Source organism: Camelus bactrianus, chromosome 12 (assembly GCF_048773025.1).
Source record: "Camelus bactrianus isolate YW-2024 breed Bactrian camel chromosome 12, ASM4877302v1, whole genome shotgun sequence".
Classification (NCBI taxonomy): Eukaryota; Metazoa; Chordata; class Mammalia; order Artiodactyla; family Camelidae; genus Camelus; species Camelus bactrianus.
In genome coordinates this window covers 30,431,038-30,445,943 of record NC_133550.1, presented here as the reverse complement: position 1 = coordinate 30,445,943, position 14,906 = coordinate 30,431,038, and the positions used below count along the sequence as shown (strand labels likewise).

Below are 14,906 nucleotides of genomic sequence, written 5' to 3'. Positions count from 1 at the left end.
GAGGCCAGGTAACAAGTAAGTACGGTCTTTGTACTTACCATGCCCAGATGCTTCAGTGTCTCAAAGGGTCACATTACAGTTGCAGAATTTACAAAACAAATTTCCAAGGACAATTCTGAATTGTGGTCCTTGAATCCCTCAACCAGATTAAGGATATAATAAAGGGCCAGAGTGTAAGAGAGAGGATTTGTTGAGAAGGTTCCTGGGGGAGGTACTGTGCAAGTCTTCCCTATCTCCCTCGAGGGGAGGGGAGGAGATTTCAACCTTCTTCACCCCAAGTCTAGTGTGGTCATGGCCACAGTCAATTTTACAACATTTTCATCACCCCTAAAAGAAACCACTTATCCATTAGCAGTCATTCCCCATTTCCCCCCAAGCACCTCAGCCCTAGGCAACTGCAAATAAACTTTCTCTTTCTATAGATTTGCTTATTTTGGGCATTTCATATAAATGGAATCATATGTAACATGGTATTTTGTGACTGGCTTCTTTCACATAGCATAATGGTTTCAAGGTTCATCCATGCTATATCACAAATCAGTACTTCATTCTTTTTTCTTGCCTAATAATATTCCATTATATTAATATACCACATTTTGTTTATCCATTTATCAGTTGATGGACATTTGGGTTGTTTCCACTAACTGGCTATTATGAGTAATGCTGCTAATAACATTGGTATCATGTTTTGTTTGGACATATGTTTTCATTTCTCTGAGGTATATATACCAAGGAGTGAAATTGCTGGGTCATATGATAACTCTGTGTTTTAACTTCTTGAGGAACTACCAGACAGGAGACAAACATAAAATTGTGTTTTGATTATGTCACAAGTTGTGCTTGTTCAACGTACTGACTACAGAGGAATTCATCTCCCACCTCACCTCAGCCACCCTCTGTGGTCAGGACAAGAGCAGTGAGAGAGAGACACACACAGAGACACAGACACAGACAGACAGGGAACAGGCCAATAGGAAGTTAAAGACAAGGCATAAAGACACTGGAAGAGACCTCAGCAATGGTCAGAATGAGAATAGAAGTGGCTTGGATCCAGAGGTCTGTGAAGCAACTAAGCTAACAGTGTGTACTGGAAATGGACTCATTCAGCATTTAATGCCACTGTACTGACTGCTACAGCTCCTGTGTGCCAGATACTACCTTCAGGTGAGGTTACAAGTATGCACACATTGTTTTACCTAATCGTCACAAACGTGGCATGGCTATCATTATCCCATTTTACAAACGAGGAAACTCGGGCTCAGGTAAATTACTTGGTCAGAGTCATACAACTGTAGGTGACAATCTGAGATCAGAAACCTTGTCTGTCTCACTCTGAGGCCAATGTTCTTAACCACTACATGCCTCTCATTTAGCCTAGACTTCTGGAATTACCCTGCCAGCTCCTGAATGACTAGTTCTGCTTGACTCATAACTGTTCTATGTAGTGGGGTGCACTGGTAAAATGACTCTCCTAAAGGGGGAGGGGTGGCAAAATATGTAGTATGTGTCAATTTCCCTGGTGTAAATATTCCCACCACAGATTTCAGATTTCAGGCTACCATCATTTTAACAACTAACTCATAAAATTCCTGAATATTTAACAATCGGCTTTCATGAACCAGCATTAACAACTCCAGCACATCCCTGCTTCTATGCCTTTGAGTTGTATGAACTTTTACTCTTATTCTTTAGAGTCTTACCAGAGTTCCAGGATGACATGCATCCTTGAGCATTCTGGTTAATTGAAGGGTTTAACCTGTAATGCTAACTCAACAAACCATTTTTTAGGGGAAGACATGCCTGTAAAACCTGGTGTTTCATGACTCAGAAATAGAAGCAAAGTCATATTAAAGAAATGCATTAAATTTGTATGCATTTTCCTCTTTTACCTCTAAGTAATAGTTAACATACTTTTAGGCTTATTCCAAAAATGTGAGTTATAAGCCAGTGACCGTACGATAGAAACTAGAATTGAGGAAAGCCAGACTTTTTTCAACACTGTATTTCTCAAACTGGGGTCTGTGTGTTCTACCAGGATTAAAAAATATAGTACCAATTTTCTTAAAAAATCTTGTCAGTAATAAAGATAAAGGTAAAACTTCTCTTTGTGCATGATTCACAGCTATTTAGCAAAAGGCTTTAGTTTTTTATGGGAATGAATTCTTTGGTGGGGGAAACGGGGATCACACTTTTTTCCTTTCAATTAGGTGTGTACACACTTAGACTCTGATCATCCTTTTTTTTCCCCCTAAATCACCCTTCCACATTGTTTCCAGGTTTTTTGTTTTGTTTTGTTTTAACAGACTCTTTTCAGCTTTTGTTTTCACACAAACAGGCAACCAGTGACAACCCTCAGTTTGGGTAATGCATAGATCAGCGAGAGCAGGATAAATTGGCAATCTGTAATCTTCCAAGCAATTTCACGTGGTTCACCAGAGCAAGATCTGCAGGAATGGTATTTCCTAGATGCTAATGACCAACTTCATTATCATGCCACCCTGAGCTAACATTTTTGCCTTTGGTTCTGATGGGAGTCATTAGATTCTAGAAAATTCCTTATTTGTCCTGTTTTTAAATTTGATTTCCCCAGAATCAGAGAGAATACAAATTCTCCTGAGTTTTGTGTATAACAAGTGAACGTGTGCATGAAACAAGAACCCGTTTCACCCCGGTGCTGCCAGAGCTCAGCCCTTGATTCAGCTGGGAGGAGGCAAGCTCCTGATGGACACCACAGCTCGGGCTCACTGGAGTGGTGTGCGTGGAGTTTTCCGTAGGAAATTAGCTAAGTAACACTCACATTCTTTCCCTTTTCTCTTTCCACTCTTCACTTCCCCTTGTAATGAAACAGCTTGAGCTCAGCACTTTAGATCTCTCATGGGGGTAAAAGTGGTTGACAGTTTCATTCTCTTGTGACCCTCCAATCGAAAAGAAAAGTCTCTCCTCTCCTTCACGTGCTTACTCCAAAAAGGGCTTCTCATCAAGGCTATTGTATTTCACTGAAGACACAACTTTCTGAAAACAAGATGCCCTGAAATGATAGTTCAAAGACTCATTCTGTTTTAAAAAAAATGGCAAAAGTGGCACTTTAAAGAGAACCTGATCACGTTGTAAGTAGATCTGATCCTGTATTCAACAAAATAATTGTGGCATAGTCAAATAGCCAGTTGCTAATGCCATAGACATAAAATCATCCAATGAATCAAAATGAGGGTCAAATCTTCCTGAAGTAGTCATTCTCATGTTTAATGCGTGTGCTCCTTCTTCATAATGAACCCAGTAATGGAAGGTTTAAATGGAAATGTACAGTAGCAATTTAAAAATATTGATGGAGTGCCTTGTAGGTGCAAAGCAGTTACTATCCACTCTAGAGACATAATTCAGTATGCTTATGACCTACAATGCACACAACTCTGTGATAGGTGATACAGGGCATATATAGGTAGTCCCTGACCTCAGAGAGTTTGTAATTTAGAGTAGAAGTGAAGTAAGTATAGAAATAACCAGAATATAGGCAATTATGCATGCAATGTATATTCCCAGAACTCCTCTGATGGGCCAGGCACTTAGCTAAGTTGATTGAGACAGTGATGAGCCAAGGAGAACTGATACCTCCCTTAAAGGAAAATGTAAGTGTTAAAATTCCTTCCTTCCTTTCACAAATATTAATTAGCATGTACTGTATGCCAGCCACTCTTCTTGGAGCTTTGGACAGAACCATGAACAAAACAAAATCCCTATTCTCATAGAGATTATGTTCTATTGTGGAGGTAGAAAACAAACAAACACATATATTATACAGTTTCCGGTAGGAGTAGGTGCTATGAAGAGTCTGTTGAAGGGTAAGTGGATTAAAAGTGATGGAGGCACTACATTAAATAGGATGGTCAGGAAATTCCTCTCTGGGAAGCAGGGAGCTGGTTGTGGGGGAGAGAAGCCCAGGCATATCACTTAGGTTGAAGGAATCCCAGATGTAAAGGCCCCAAGGTGAGAAGGTGCTTTGTGTGTTTGTGGAAGAGCAAAGAGGCCAGTGTGGCCGGAGGAGACAGAGCCAGGGGAGAGGAGAGTTGAAGAGGTAGCCATGGTCAGATTGTGTGAGGCCTTGAATGCCCGGGTAAGGACTTTAGATGTTGTTCTGGGGGTGATGGGTAGCTGATGGAGGATCTTGAGCAGAGGAATAATCTTACTTGATTATCATTTTTGAATTGCTTGGCTGCTGTGTGGGAAATAGATGGTGTGTGTGGGATGGCAAGGGTGGAGGGCAGGAGGAAGCTAACCCTCCCCCAAGTAAGAGAATTTCTCCCATCTGACTGTCTTTGACCTGGGACATCAGCTTTTCCTGCCTTAGGGCTTGAACTGAATTGTTGGCTCTTCCTGGGTCTCAAGCCTGCTGGCCTTTGGACTAGAACTACACCACTGACTCTCCTGGGTCTCCAGCTTGCTGACTCCTCCTGTAGATCTGGGACTTGTCAGCCTTTGTAATCACATGAGACTTTTTGTTCTGTTCAAGAACATCATGAGGCCCACCCACATTAGGGAAGATAATCTGCTTTATTTCATCTACCCATTTGAATGTTAAACTCATCCTAAAATACCCTCACAGAAACATCCAGAGTAAGGCTTGACCAAATATCTGAACACCCCATGGCCTGGTCAAGTTGACACATTAAATTAACCATCACACTGCCGTTAGGGTACACTCCACCTCTTTTTCCAGCCTCATCCCACAGTCACTCTTCTATACACTCTACACCCCAAGTCAGACAGAACCTCCAACTGCTTTCTAATCATGTCCAGAACTTCCTACCTCCCTGCCTTGCTCCAAAGTCATCCCTGCTCCCATCTCTGCCTGTCTAACACCTGCCCACTCATTGATTCAAATACCACCTCCTCGAAGGAGTGGGTCCTGTGCTGAGCTCACCACTCCTTTGTCTCCCCTTTGTTTATGCCTCTGTTTGGCAATTGACACACTTCCTTCATAGAACCAATTGAAGTGAGATGTTTAGCAAGAACTATCTTTTTTCTTCTCACTCTTCTGAGAGATGTCCCAGAGAGTCACCCAGAGACCACTGGAAGGATGGAATCCCTTGTGAAACTCTTATACAGGAATGAATCGCCTTGGCAAACCATTTGCTGTCTCTTACTTCTTTGTCTGGAAAGTGAGGATAATAAGGATACCTACCTCAAAAGATTGTCATGGAGATTAAATGGGATGATGCATCTCAAGCACCTAGCACAGGATGTGGTGAAGAGTAAACCCTCTGTAAAGAGGAATTATTGCCACAGCCGCTGAGGAGAACCTCCCTCCAAGAGGTAGACACACGGCTCCCACGAGGCCTGAGGGGAGTTTCCCACAGGATGGTGGAGCAGATAGTGCCATTGATTGGAAAGGGTGTGAATTGAGAAATACATCCTTTATCTAAGCTTGAGATGGAACTGGTCTGTTCCTTCTGTATTTCCCAGGAAAGGGTGAGTGGTTCTGGATAGGAAAGACATTGATGCTTAAATGATTCTGATAAAACTCTTGCGGGGCAGCTGGACCAAGGAAGATGTGGGGTGGGCAGGAAAGAGCTGTGCAAGGGGATGAAGGAGCTGAGGACCAGGGGAGGCTGAGGCATTCTCTGTCCTGCTTAGCTTGAGAAAGGCAGAGAGGGTGGAGCTGGCCTCACTCAGAGGACCCTGTTAGCCTTCTGACATGCGAGCTGAGCTGGGCCACAGAGGCAGCACGGATATCGGAGTGAGCTGGCTGTTCCTGACATAACTCTGGCAGACCTCACCCCAAGCCTATTTATTTATACTTTTTCATTTCATTTATTTAAATAAATCTATTTTTAAAGTCTAACATACATACAGAAAAGTGCAAAAATCAAAGTAAAATAGCTCAGTGAATGTTTATAAAGAACTCACCCGTGTAGCTACCACCTAAGTTAAGAAATAGAGCATCACCTGCAGCCGAGAACTCTCCCACCCTCATGTCCTGTCATGAATCTCCACCCCCTTCCCGGGAAGTAACCACTAGCCTGAATTTGACCAACATAGTTTAATTCTGCCCGCTCTTCATCTAAATGGAATTATACAGAATGTGCTTTTTTGTGCCCGGCTTCTTTTGTTCAAGTTATTTTCATGAGATTCATTCATTTATTGAGTATAAGATTATTTCATTCATTCTCATTACTGAATAGATTTCTACCATATGAATATGTCATAATTTGCCTATTCTACTATTAATGGACATTTGAGTAGTTTCTGGTTTGGGGCTACTGTAAGCAATGCTACCATAAGCATTCTAATACTTAGCTTTGATGCCCATATATTTACATTTCTGTTGTGTAAATAAAAAGAAATTAAATTACTGGGACTTAGGGAATGCATATATTTAGTTTTAATAGTAAAGTAGTTGTAACAATTTATACTCCCACAAAGAGTGTATGAGTGTACCCATTTCTCCGTAGCAGTTTCTCTACATCGTTGCCAATACTTGGAATTGAAAGACTTCTTAACCTTAACCATTATATTGTGTATGGTGAGATGACCGGCTTTTAATAGAGCTGCAATGAGGCAGTGGAAAGCAATAGCCAGAATGGGTTTACCCTTGTGGTCCTCCAAGTGAGATGTGCTTCTCTAAGAAGGTACAAAATAAGGGTTGAGAGAAGGACAGAGAACTTATATTTATATGTATTTTAAAAACAGATTTTTTGAGGTATAATTCATCTACTGTACAATTCACCCATTTAATGTGTACAATTCAATGGTCTTTAGTATAGTCACAGATATGTGTAGACATAATCATAGTAAATTTTAGAAAATTTCATCACTTCAAAAAGAAACTCTGTACCCCTTTAGCTATCACCTGGTATCCCTACCAGCCATAAGCAACCATTAACCTACTTTCTATCTATAAATTTTCCTATTCTGAACTTATATATGATTGAAATCATATCCTGTGTGGTCTTTTGTGACTGGCTTCTTTTACTTAGCATAATGCTTTCAAGGTTAATTAGTGTAATAATATGCAGGGAATGTAGTTCATTCCCTTTTTATGGCTGAATAATATTCCACTGTATGGACATACTACTTTTTGTTCTATCCATTCATTCATTGATGAACTATATGTATTTTTAATTTTAAAATGTTGATTCTTTCAGTGTTTTATAATGTAACACAGTATACTAGTATATAATTTATTACATTAGTATAGAAGGATTCATCTGTGGCTAATACATCAGTAAATGTTTACATACATATGTACACTGGGGAGACAATCTCAAAAAAGGCTTTACTGATAGAAGCTCACAATCAACAGTGTTTTAAGATCCCTGATTTAGAACCAGTGTTCTCTTTCCCTTGGCCTTTGGACTGCTAATTCCAAGAGTGTGTTTGATTGTTTCAGATAATCAAGGTGGAAAAGGGAACCAAAAGAGTATTTCTGCTAATGTGGCAAACAAGGGTTCCAGCTAGTTAAATTTAAACTTAGAAAAATAAAAGAGATATGACCATATTTCTACCTCAATTGTTAAGGAGCTGTTCATTCTAAAAGTATTCTCTCTCTCGGCCTCTACAGCAGAGGCTGTGCCTCTCTCTTTTGTGTCTCCTCCAAGAGTCTATCACCTAAATCCAGCCTGGCTCTTCTGTCTGGAGCACCCTTTCTGCTGTCTATGGCAAGGCTCTCAGGGAGAGTCCAGCCTCCTCCAGGAAGGATCTCTGTCAGAGCTCTTTGGGTTGCAAATAACAGAACTCACTCACTCTGGTTTTCCACGGAGCTGCAGTTTTGCCACCCTCCCACCCACCAGGGACATTGGGCATTGTCTGGAGACATTTCTGATTATTACAACTAGAGAGTACGATTGACGTCCGGTGAGGAGAGGCCGAGGAGAGGCCAAGGAAGCTGCTAAACATCCCACAGTGCAGTTGATAGTCCTGAACAACAAAGGATTATCCAACCCCAAATGCCAGTAGTGCCAGCATCTCCCTGACCCCCATCTCTAGCTTATCCCTCTGTAGTAGCCTGTCTTTGCATCTCTCTGGCAGTGAGTTTTTTGGTGGGGTTTGTTTTGTTTTGTTTTGTTTTTGCATCTGAACAAAACTTTATTTTTTCCCTAAAGCCCACTCATATTTGTACTTACAGACACCACTGGGGTGGTAAGGGTGGACATTTCCACCCCCAATTTTCAGGCTCTGGGAGGAGGCAAATGAATAACACATGATCTGCAGGCTGTCTGAACCCTCTGGCTGCCATGGGTGGCATCTGCTAATGCCCTTCTCTTCTCCTCAGATGTCCAGGGGAGAAATATCTTTAACCGAAGGATGCTGGAAGATTCCTCTGGTCTTGGCTGGGCTACGGAGGCAGCAGCAAGATTGATGAGACTCTCTGATGGACAGGACAGATCAGAGGCTGGAGATTCTGGCAGTGAGTTTTATTCTCCCCTGTTTGCAGACTGGCTGGCTGTTTCTCTAAGCAGCAGTAGAAGGTGACCACTCACAGTTCTTAAGTTCACAGGCTCCTAGTTCAAGTGAACAGTTATAAATAATGAGCATCCCTTTACCAAAATTCCAAAAGCGAGAGGCCATATTCACCCACATTAGGATAGGTGTCCATTTCTTATCCCATCTGTTATGACCGGATGGCAGGATTGCTCTTCCACATCATTGTCAGGTCCTATTCCTGTGGATCAGAAGGGGCAATTCTCAGTGAAGTGAGAGCCTGGGTTGAATGTACTGTGGTTAACTGTAGCATAACACCTGTCACACTTTCTGGAAATCTTTTGCTACACTCTTGTCTCCTCCACTGGACTATATGCCCTGGGGCTCACTTCCATAGTCCCAGTGCCAAGCACACCACCTGGCACATTGTGGGCACCCAACAAAGTCTCCCTGAATGAAGGGGCATTGACTCATTTACTGTCATATGTAAAGGATCATGGAAGACCCTGTTACAAACCTCTCAAAACACTGCAAAACAAATTGCAACGAGTGAAAACAAGAGCAACAGTGAGGGTCTTGAAGCATATCCTTGGAAAGGGATGCTTTCATGAAAAAAGAGAAAACAAACCTGGAAAGTGCTTGCCTAGGAAGTTACTGAAAGTGGAAAAATGTTCCTCCTAAGGCAGGCACTGTCAGTTGTGGGCAGGACAACTATTACCTATGAAAATAGTGCAGTCAAACCTCATTATAGAAGATGATTTAAAGCTTCACTTGCCATTTCCTTCCACATTCTAAAACCAGAACTTCTTTACATTGAGAAAAAAAAAAAAAAAAAAAGACCACAGACATTGCAGCCTTGGAGACAGCCTCTGTGTTAGGTACTCTCACCAACAATCTTCTCAGCTCAATCTTTACTGTCTAAAACCTGCTTGTGTAAAAGTCCCCTGTCATGAGGTCACAGCAATCATAAATGTTAAAAAATGAAAACAATATTAATTCACTGTTATGGGTTGAACTGTGTGTCCCCAGATTTCATATGTTGAAGCTCTAACCCTTAGTACCTTAGAATGGGACTGCCTTTGAAGATAGGGCCTTTAAAGAGAGGTGATTAAATAAAAACAAAGCAGTTAGAATGGGCGTTAATCCCACCTGGTTCGTGTCCTCATGAAAAGAGGAGGTTAGGATACATGGAGACACAAGGGAGGCATGTGCACAAAGGGAAGACCATAGAGGTCACAGGGAGAAGGTGGTCATTCCAAGCCAAGGAGAGGGACCTCAGAAGACACTAACCCTGGCAGCCCCTTGATCTTGGACCTCCAGTCTCCAGAATTCTGAGTAAATAAACTTCTGTTGTTTAACCACCCAATTCTGTGATGTTTTGGCAGCCCATGCAAACTAATACAATCACTTTCTCTAATGGTTCCTCATCCTTTCAAGTATGAGGCCTTTTTCTTTTATTATTTGCTTATTATATAAATTTATTTCACTGAGCTGGCAAAGGAAAAGCACAGAAAATTTAGCTCCATAACAAGTTTGTCAGACATGCTCAGAAAGAAAGCCTGAAAAACCAAGGATTAGGGCCCTAATCCAGGAATACCTCATCTTGCAGCTACAAAGACCCTGTGCCCAAATAAGATCCCACTCACATGTACCAGGGGTGAAGACTCAAATATATCCTTTTTTGAGAGGAGACATAGTTCTACCCACTGCAAATGGCTAAGCTTGAGGGGAGTTGAAGTGTGATTGCAAGAAGTATGAAGAATCTTTTGGAGTGTTGGTGATGTTCTTGTTTCTGATCTAGGTACTGGTTATACTGTGGTCTCAGTTTATGAAAATTCATCCAGCTATTCCTCTATGATATGTGCACTTTTCTCGGTGGATGTTATGCTTCAATAAAAAAAAATTTTAAGTCATTTTTGTTTAGAATTCACACTTGTTTATTCTTTTGATTTATATTTCTCTAAAATGTTAGGGAAAAGCAAATCTATCAGTGTCTTGAAATAAAGCAAGAGAAGACTGTAATTGGATATATCACCATGGGCTTTGATTTCTTCCCTATATCTGTGATCAAGAAACTGTAAGTAAAAGCCACAATGTAGTCAATGTTTTAAAATTGATATTTTTATTCTTCACAACAGCATCTATTACATTTGAAAAATATTTGTACATAAATGTCTCAGGTATTATATATCTGTTTACAGATTCTGCTTGTCTGCCATATGGATTCCCAGGTACTTTGTACAAGTTCCATGGCCAATCTGTAGTGACAGGCTGAGGATCACTTGTGTAGAGCCCTTCAGGGAATAATGTACAGTAGTGAAGAGCGTGGAATTTGGAGTTAGACTGTCTGGGTTGGAATTCCACGTTGCCATTTTTTTTGGTATATGAAATTGGTGTGTGCCTCATTTTTTCCACTTGTAAAATGGAGTGATAATAACTGTCTAACTCATAGGATAGTTGTATTAAGATAAGTTAATACATGTTAATACACAGGATTTGGACCAGATTATTTATAGGTGTTATTACTGTTGTTGTTGTTGTTGTTGTTGTTGTTGTTATTATTATTATTATTATTATCAGGATTTGCAAGTCAGAATGAGTGTCCAAGGCTAGTAGCTGCCCTGCTCCTGATTGGAGTAGGTATTAGGGGTACAGGTTACTTTGGAGGAGTCTTATCTTTTGGCTGTTGTGAATAATGCTGCTATGAATATGAGTATACAAGTATCTGTTCCAGTCCTTGCTTTCAATTCTTTTGTATATATACCCAGAAGTTGAATTGCTAACCAAATGGTAATTCTATGTTTAATTTTTTGATTATTTAATTTGATTATTATTAATTTAAAAATTTTTTTGATTTTTGGATTATTATTAATTTTTGAACTGATAGATTATTTTCCACAGCAGCTGCACCATTGTATATTCCTACCAGCAATGCACAAAGGTTCTAATTTGTCCACGTCCTTGACAGCACTCATTTTCTGTTTAATTTTGTGTGTGTGTGTGTGTTTAAATAATAGCTATGATGTTTAATTTTATGTGTTAACTTACTGGGCCACAGTGCCAGGATAGATGGCCAAACATTATTCTGGTTGTTTCTGTGAGGATGCTTCTAGATGAGACTAACATTTAAGCTGGTGGACTTTGAATAAAGCAGACCTTCCTTTATAATTGAGTGGGCCTTGTCCAATCAGTTGAAGGCTTGATTAGAACAAAAAAGACCTACAAGTAGTGGGAAGTCTCTAGCAGTTGGCTTTTGGACTAGAACTGGAACACTTCCAGGTCCTCCGGCCTGCTGGCCTACCCTTGCAGATTTTGGACTTGTCAGCTTCTATAATCACGTGACTCAATTCCCTAACATATATGTAATATCCTATTGGTTCTATTTCTCTGGAGAACCCTGACTAATACAATAACCATCCTAATGAGTGTGAAAGTTTCATTAGTATTTGAATATGTTACAAAGAAACACATAGTATATACATACTGTAACCATGAACTGCCCTAAGCATTTTACATGTCTTAACTCATGTGATGCGCACAACAACCCCTTGAAGCAGGCATTATTATGACTTCTAATCCATAGATGAGAACACTGGTCTAAGGTCGTGTGGCTGGTATGTGGTGATTTGAACTCAGCAGTCTGCTTTGAGAATCCTTGCAGATGATGCTCGGACACCTTCTGTTCTAGTAGCTGCATTTAATTCTAATTATCTTGGTGACTTCTTATGCATTGTATTTCCCTTTCCATCACCTCCCCTCTTCCTAAAAATTCTTCTGTACTTATGTTCTTCCAAGGCAGTCAAGGCTGAGTGCTGCAATATTCCCCATTGTGGCATGTGGTGTGAAGGGGAAGAATGATGGTTTCCAGTCCCAGAAGAACTCTGAAAATATACCCGTGAGGGGAAAAAAAAAACAAAAAAACTAGAAACTGCTAAATCCTTTACCCTGAAAGAGGAAAAATTAAGTCTTTTAAAAATGAAAATTATTCCCATGATGTATTTCAGCCAAATAATTAAAGTGTACTCATGTATTAATTACACCTTCAGACTCTCTTGCCGTGCTTTGTGAGGCTCTTCTTTTTCCTGAGGTTAAGTGAGGACAAGCTTTTTGAGGTAGCACTGAATTCCATTTCAAAAGAAGTCTCACAAGGCTGGTTAGGTGAAAATTCCCATCCAAAAGAATTGTCCAGCCAGGCAATTAAGTCACTTTCAGAAGTTACTAACTTCCAGCTCACCTTTGTTGAAGCCAGAGCTGCAGTTATAACTCACAGATTTGATTTTTTTAAAAGATCAAACTCCCCCTCCAGGGAAAAAAAAATGTATCCAGCCCTAGAAATTTGGAAACAGTCCTAAGCCAGATCCCTCTCTTTAGAATTGCTGCAAGTGTTTCTACCTACAGTTGACCTTACTGTGTCCCATCTTTCAAAGCCAAAGCCTGAATAATTTCATCCAAGCCGTTTGCCCTGACCTTGATGGGCTTCCCAGGATAGTTGTCTTCTGCTATGTGTCTTGGGAACGTGGACTTTCCCAGGCTGCAAAGCTTCAGCTTCTGCTGGAAAGAGGCTTAGCAAGGCTTGTCACACCTCAAGTGGCATCAGAGACTTTTAAATCAGAGAGAGATCTCAGAGACCATCAAATTATACCCCTTAACTTTACAGATGAGGAACTGGAAGCTCAGAAGGGTCTTGGGAAGACACTGAAGGATTTTAAACAGGGATCTCACTTATTAAATCTATGGGTGAGACAAAGCAAAGAATTGGAGATACCACAATAGGTTGGAACAGTGAACCCAAACCAGCAAGATAAAATTCAGCAAATAGTAGTAATAAAGCCTTGCTCTAACTGCAGAACCAGCAAGGCTCTCTGATAACTTGAGGATGTGGGACAGGCGGGGTTTGGCTACTGCAATCTCTATATGAGCCTGCAGAGACAGTGGCCAGCCAGATGTTTCAAAACCTAATTAAATTCTAATAATGGCACAATCACATTGTGTTAGGATATGGAAAATTCTAGAAGGACACATAAAATTGTTCATGACAGTTCTCTTTGGGCAGTAGATCTAGGAGGAAGAGAGGGTTGTACTTTCTACTTTATACGTATAGTATTACTTGATTATTTTATAATGAACATTTTATTAGTTTTGTAGTAAGAAAATCTTAAAAACTTAAAAAATATAGTGATTAACAAAAACTGAAGCTGAAGGAGAGTGTCCAGATGAATAACAGGAATGTGCTAGATGGATTGTATGGGATGTCCACTGTTTAGCCTTGGGCATCAAAGGGACATCAGTAAGTTAAGTACCCTATTCAGGAGGAGTGAGATCAAGGTGGTAGAGGGGCTGTGAACCAGGTCACAGAGGGCATCATTGAGCAAATTTAGCTAACTTTAAGTTTTTGAAAACGCAGCATGTAAAACAGAGACTTATTGTCTATATCAGTCTGAAGAGCTAGTAGAAATTCATTTGTTTATTCATTCATAAAATAACATGAACAAAGTGTATCTTCCTTAAAAAGGCATTTGAGAACACACTTCCCCTAGCAAAGAATTAGACTACTTTAAGAAGAATGATGGGCTTATTCTGAAACATATTCAAGGAATGGTTGGCTAATCAATTCTCACAAACGAACACCTGCCTTTTTAAGGAAGATGGACTAGGAAATGTGTAATGATTCTTACCAGTTTATACTTATGTCATTTTCTTGCTCAAAAATACTATGAAGTCTCCACAACAATGTAAAGGAAGGTCAGATTACTCACTGTGATGTTATAGGCCCTTTGGAATATTACTCTGATTGCCTTTTCCAGTTTATCTTCTGCCGTCCCCATTAGGCACCCACTACCCAGCCTCACTGTCCATTTGTCAGGTATCTTTTTGCTTCTTTGTCTTTCCTTTTTCACACTGTTCTTTCCTAGAATGCCCTTTTGACTTTTCTTGACTTAGTGAAATGCAACTCATTTTTCAGTTTGAATCATCAAATACTACCTTGCTTTGAGGCTTTCCCCCTCTCCTAGGTATTACTTTTCAAAGCCGACAGCCGCTGGTAGGAATTCACAGTCATACCAGTAATTTACAGCCAGGGTCAACTCTACTTGGTTGGTCAGTGCCCACACCATATTAGAGGTTAAAAATAAAAAATAAAAAAAAAACAAAAACACATCACCCTGCTGGAACCGTAATACATCTAATATTGTGATACAGTTAATTGTTTATGCTCCTGTATCTGCTATTAGACCACGAGCCCCTTGAGGTCAAGATCATATCCAATCAAATCCAGATCCTCAGAGCTGTAAAAGGTCTGTCACTTTTCTGCAGCTATCTGGAAATCTGAGTTGAATGAATTAATGGACTTTAAATATCTCTGGTTCTAATGCTCACCAGTTAAAATTTCCAACTTCAGAAAGCAGTTACGGGGGGAGGGTATAGCTCAAGTGGTAGAGTGCATGCTTAGCATGCATGAGGTCCTGGGTTCAATCCCTAGTACCTCCTCT

At 40.4% G+C, this 14,906-nt stretch overlaps 1 protein-coding gene across 12 annotated transcripts in view; it reads left to right on the top strand.

The window, feature by feature from the left end:
* Positions 1–14,906, top strand: part of ABTB3 (ankyrin repeat and BTB domain containing 3) — a 505,725-nt gene that overhangs the window by 118,846 nt on the left and 371,973 nt on the right. For 6 of the 12 annotated variants that reach the window (XM_074375114.1, XM_074375117.1, XM_074375115.1 and 3 more), the window contains one exon: positions 8,270–8,404. In XM_074375114.1, the coding sequence (XP_074231215.1) occupies positions 8,369–8,404 (36 nt within the window). In that variant the 5' untranslated portion in view covers positions 8,270–8,368. Of the gene's footprint in view, positions 1–8,267; positions 8,405–8,448; positions 8,466–10,390; positions 10,496–14,906 lie in introns of those variants that run through there. The other 6 variants (XM_074375125.1, XM_074375122.1, XM_074375123.1 and 3 more) reach the window with 4 other exon arrangements.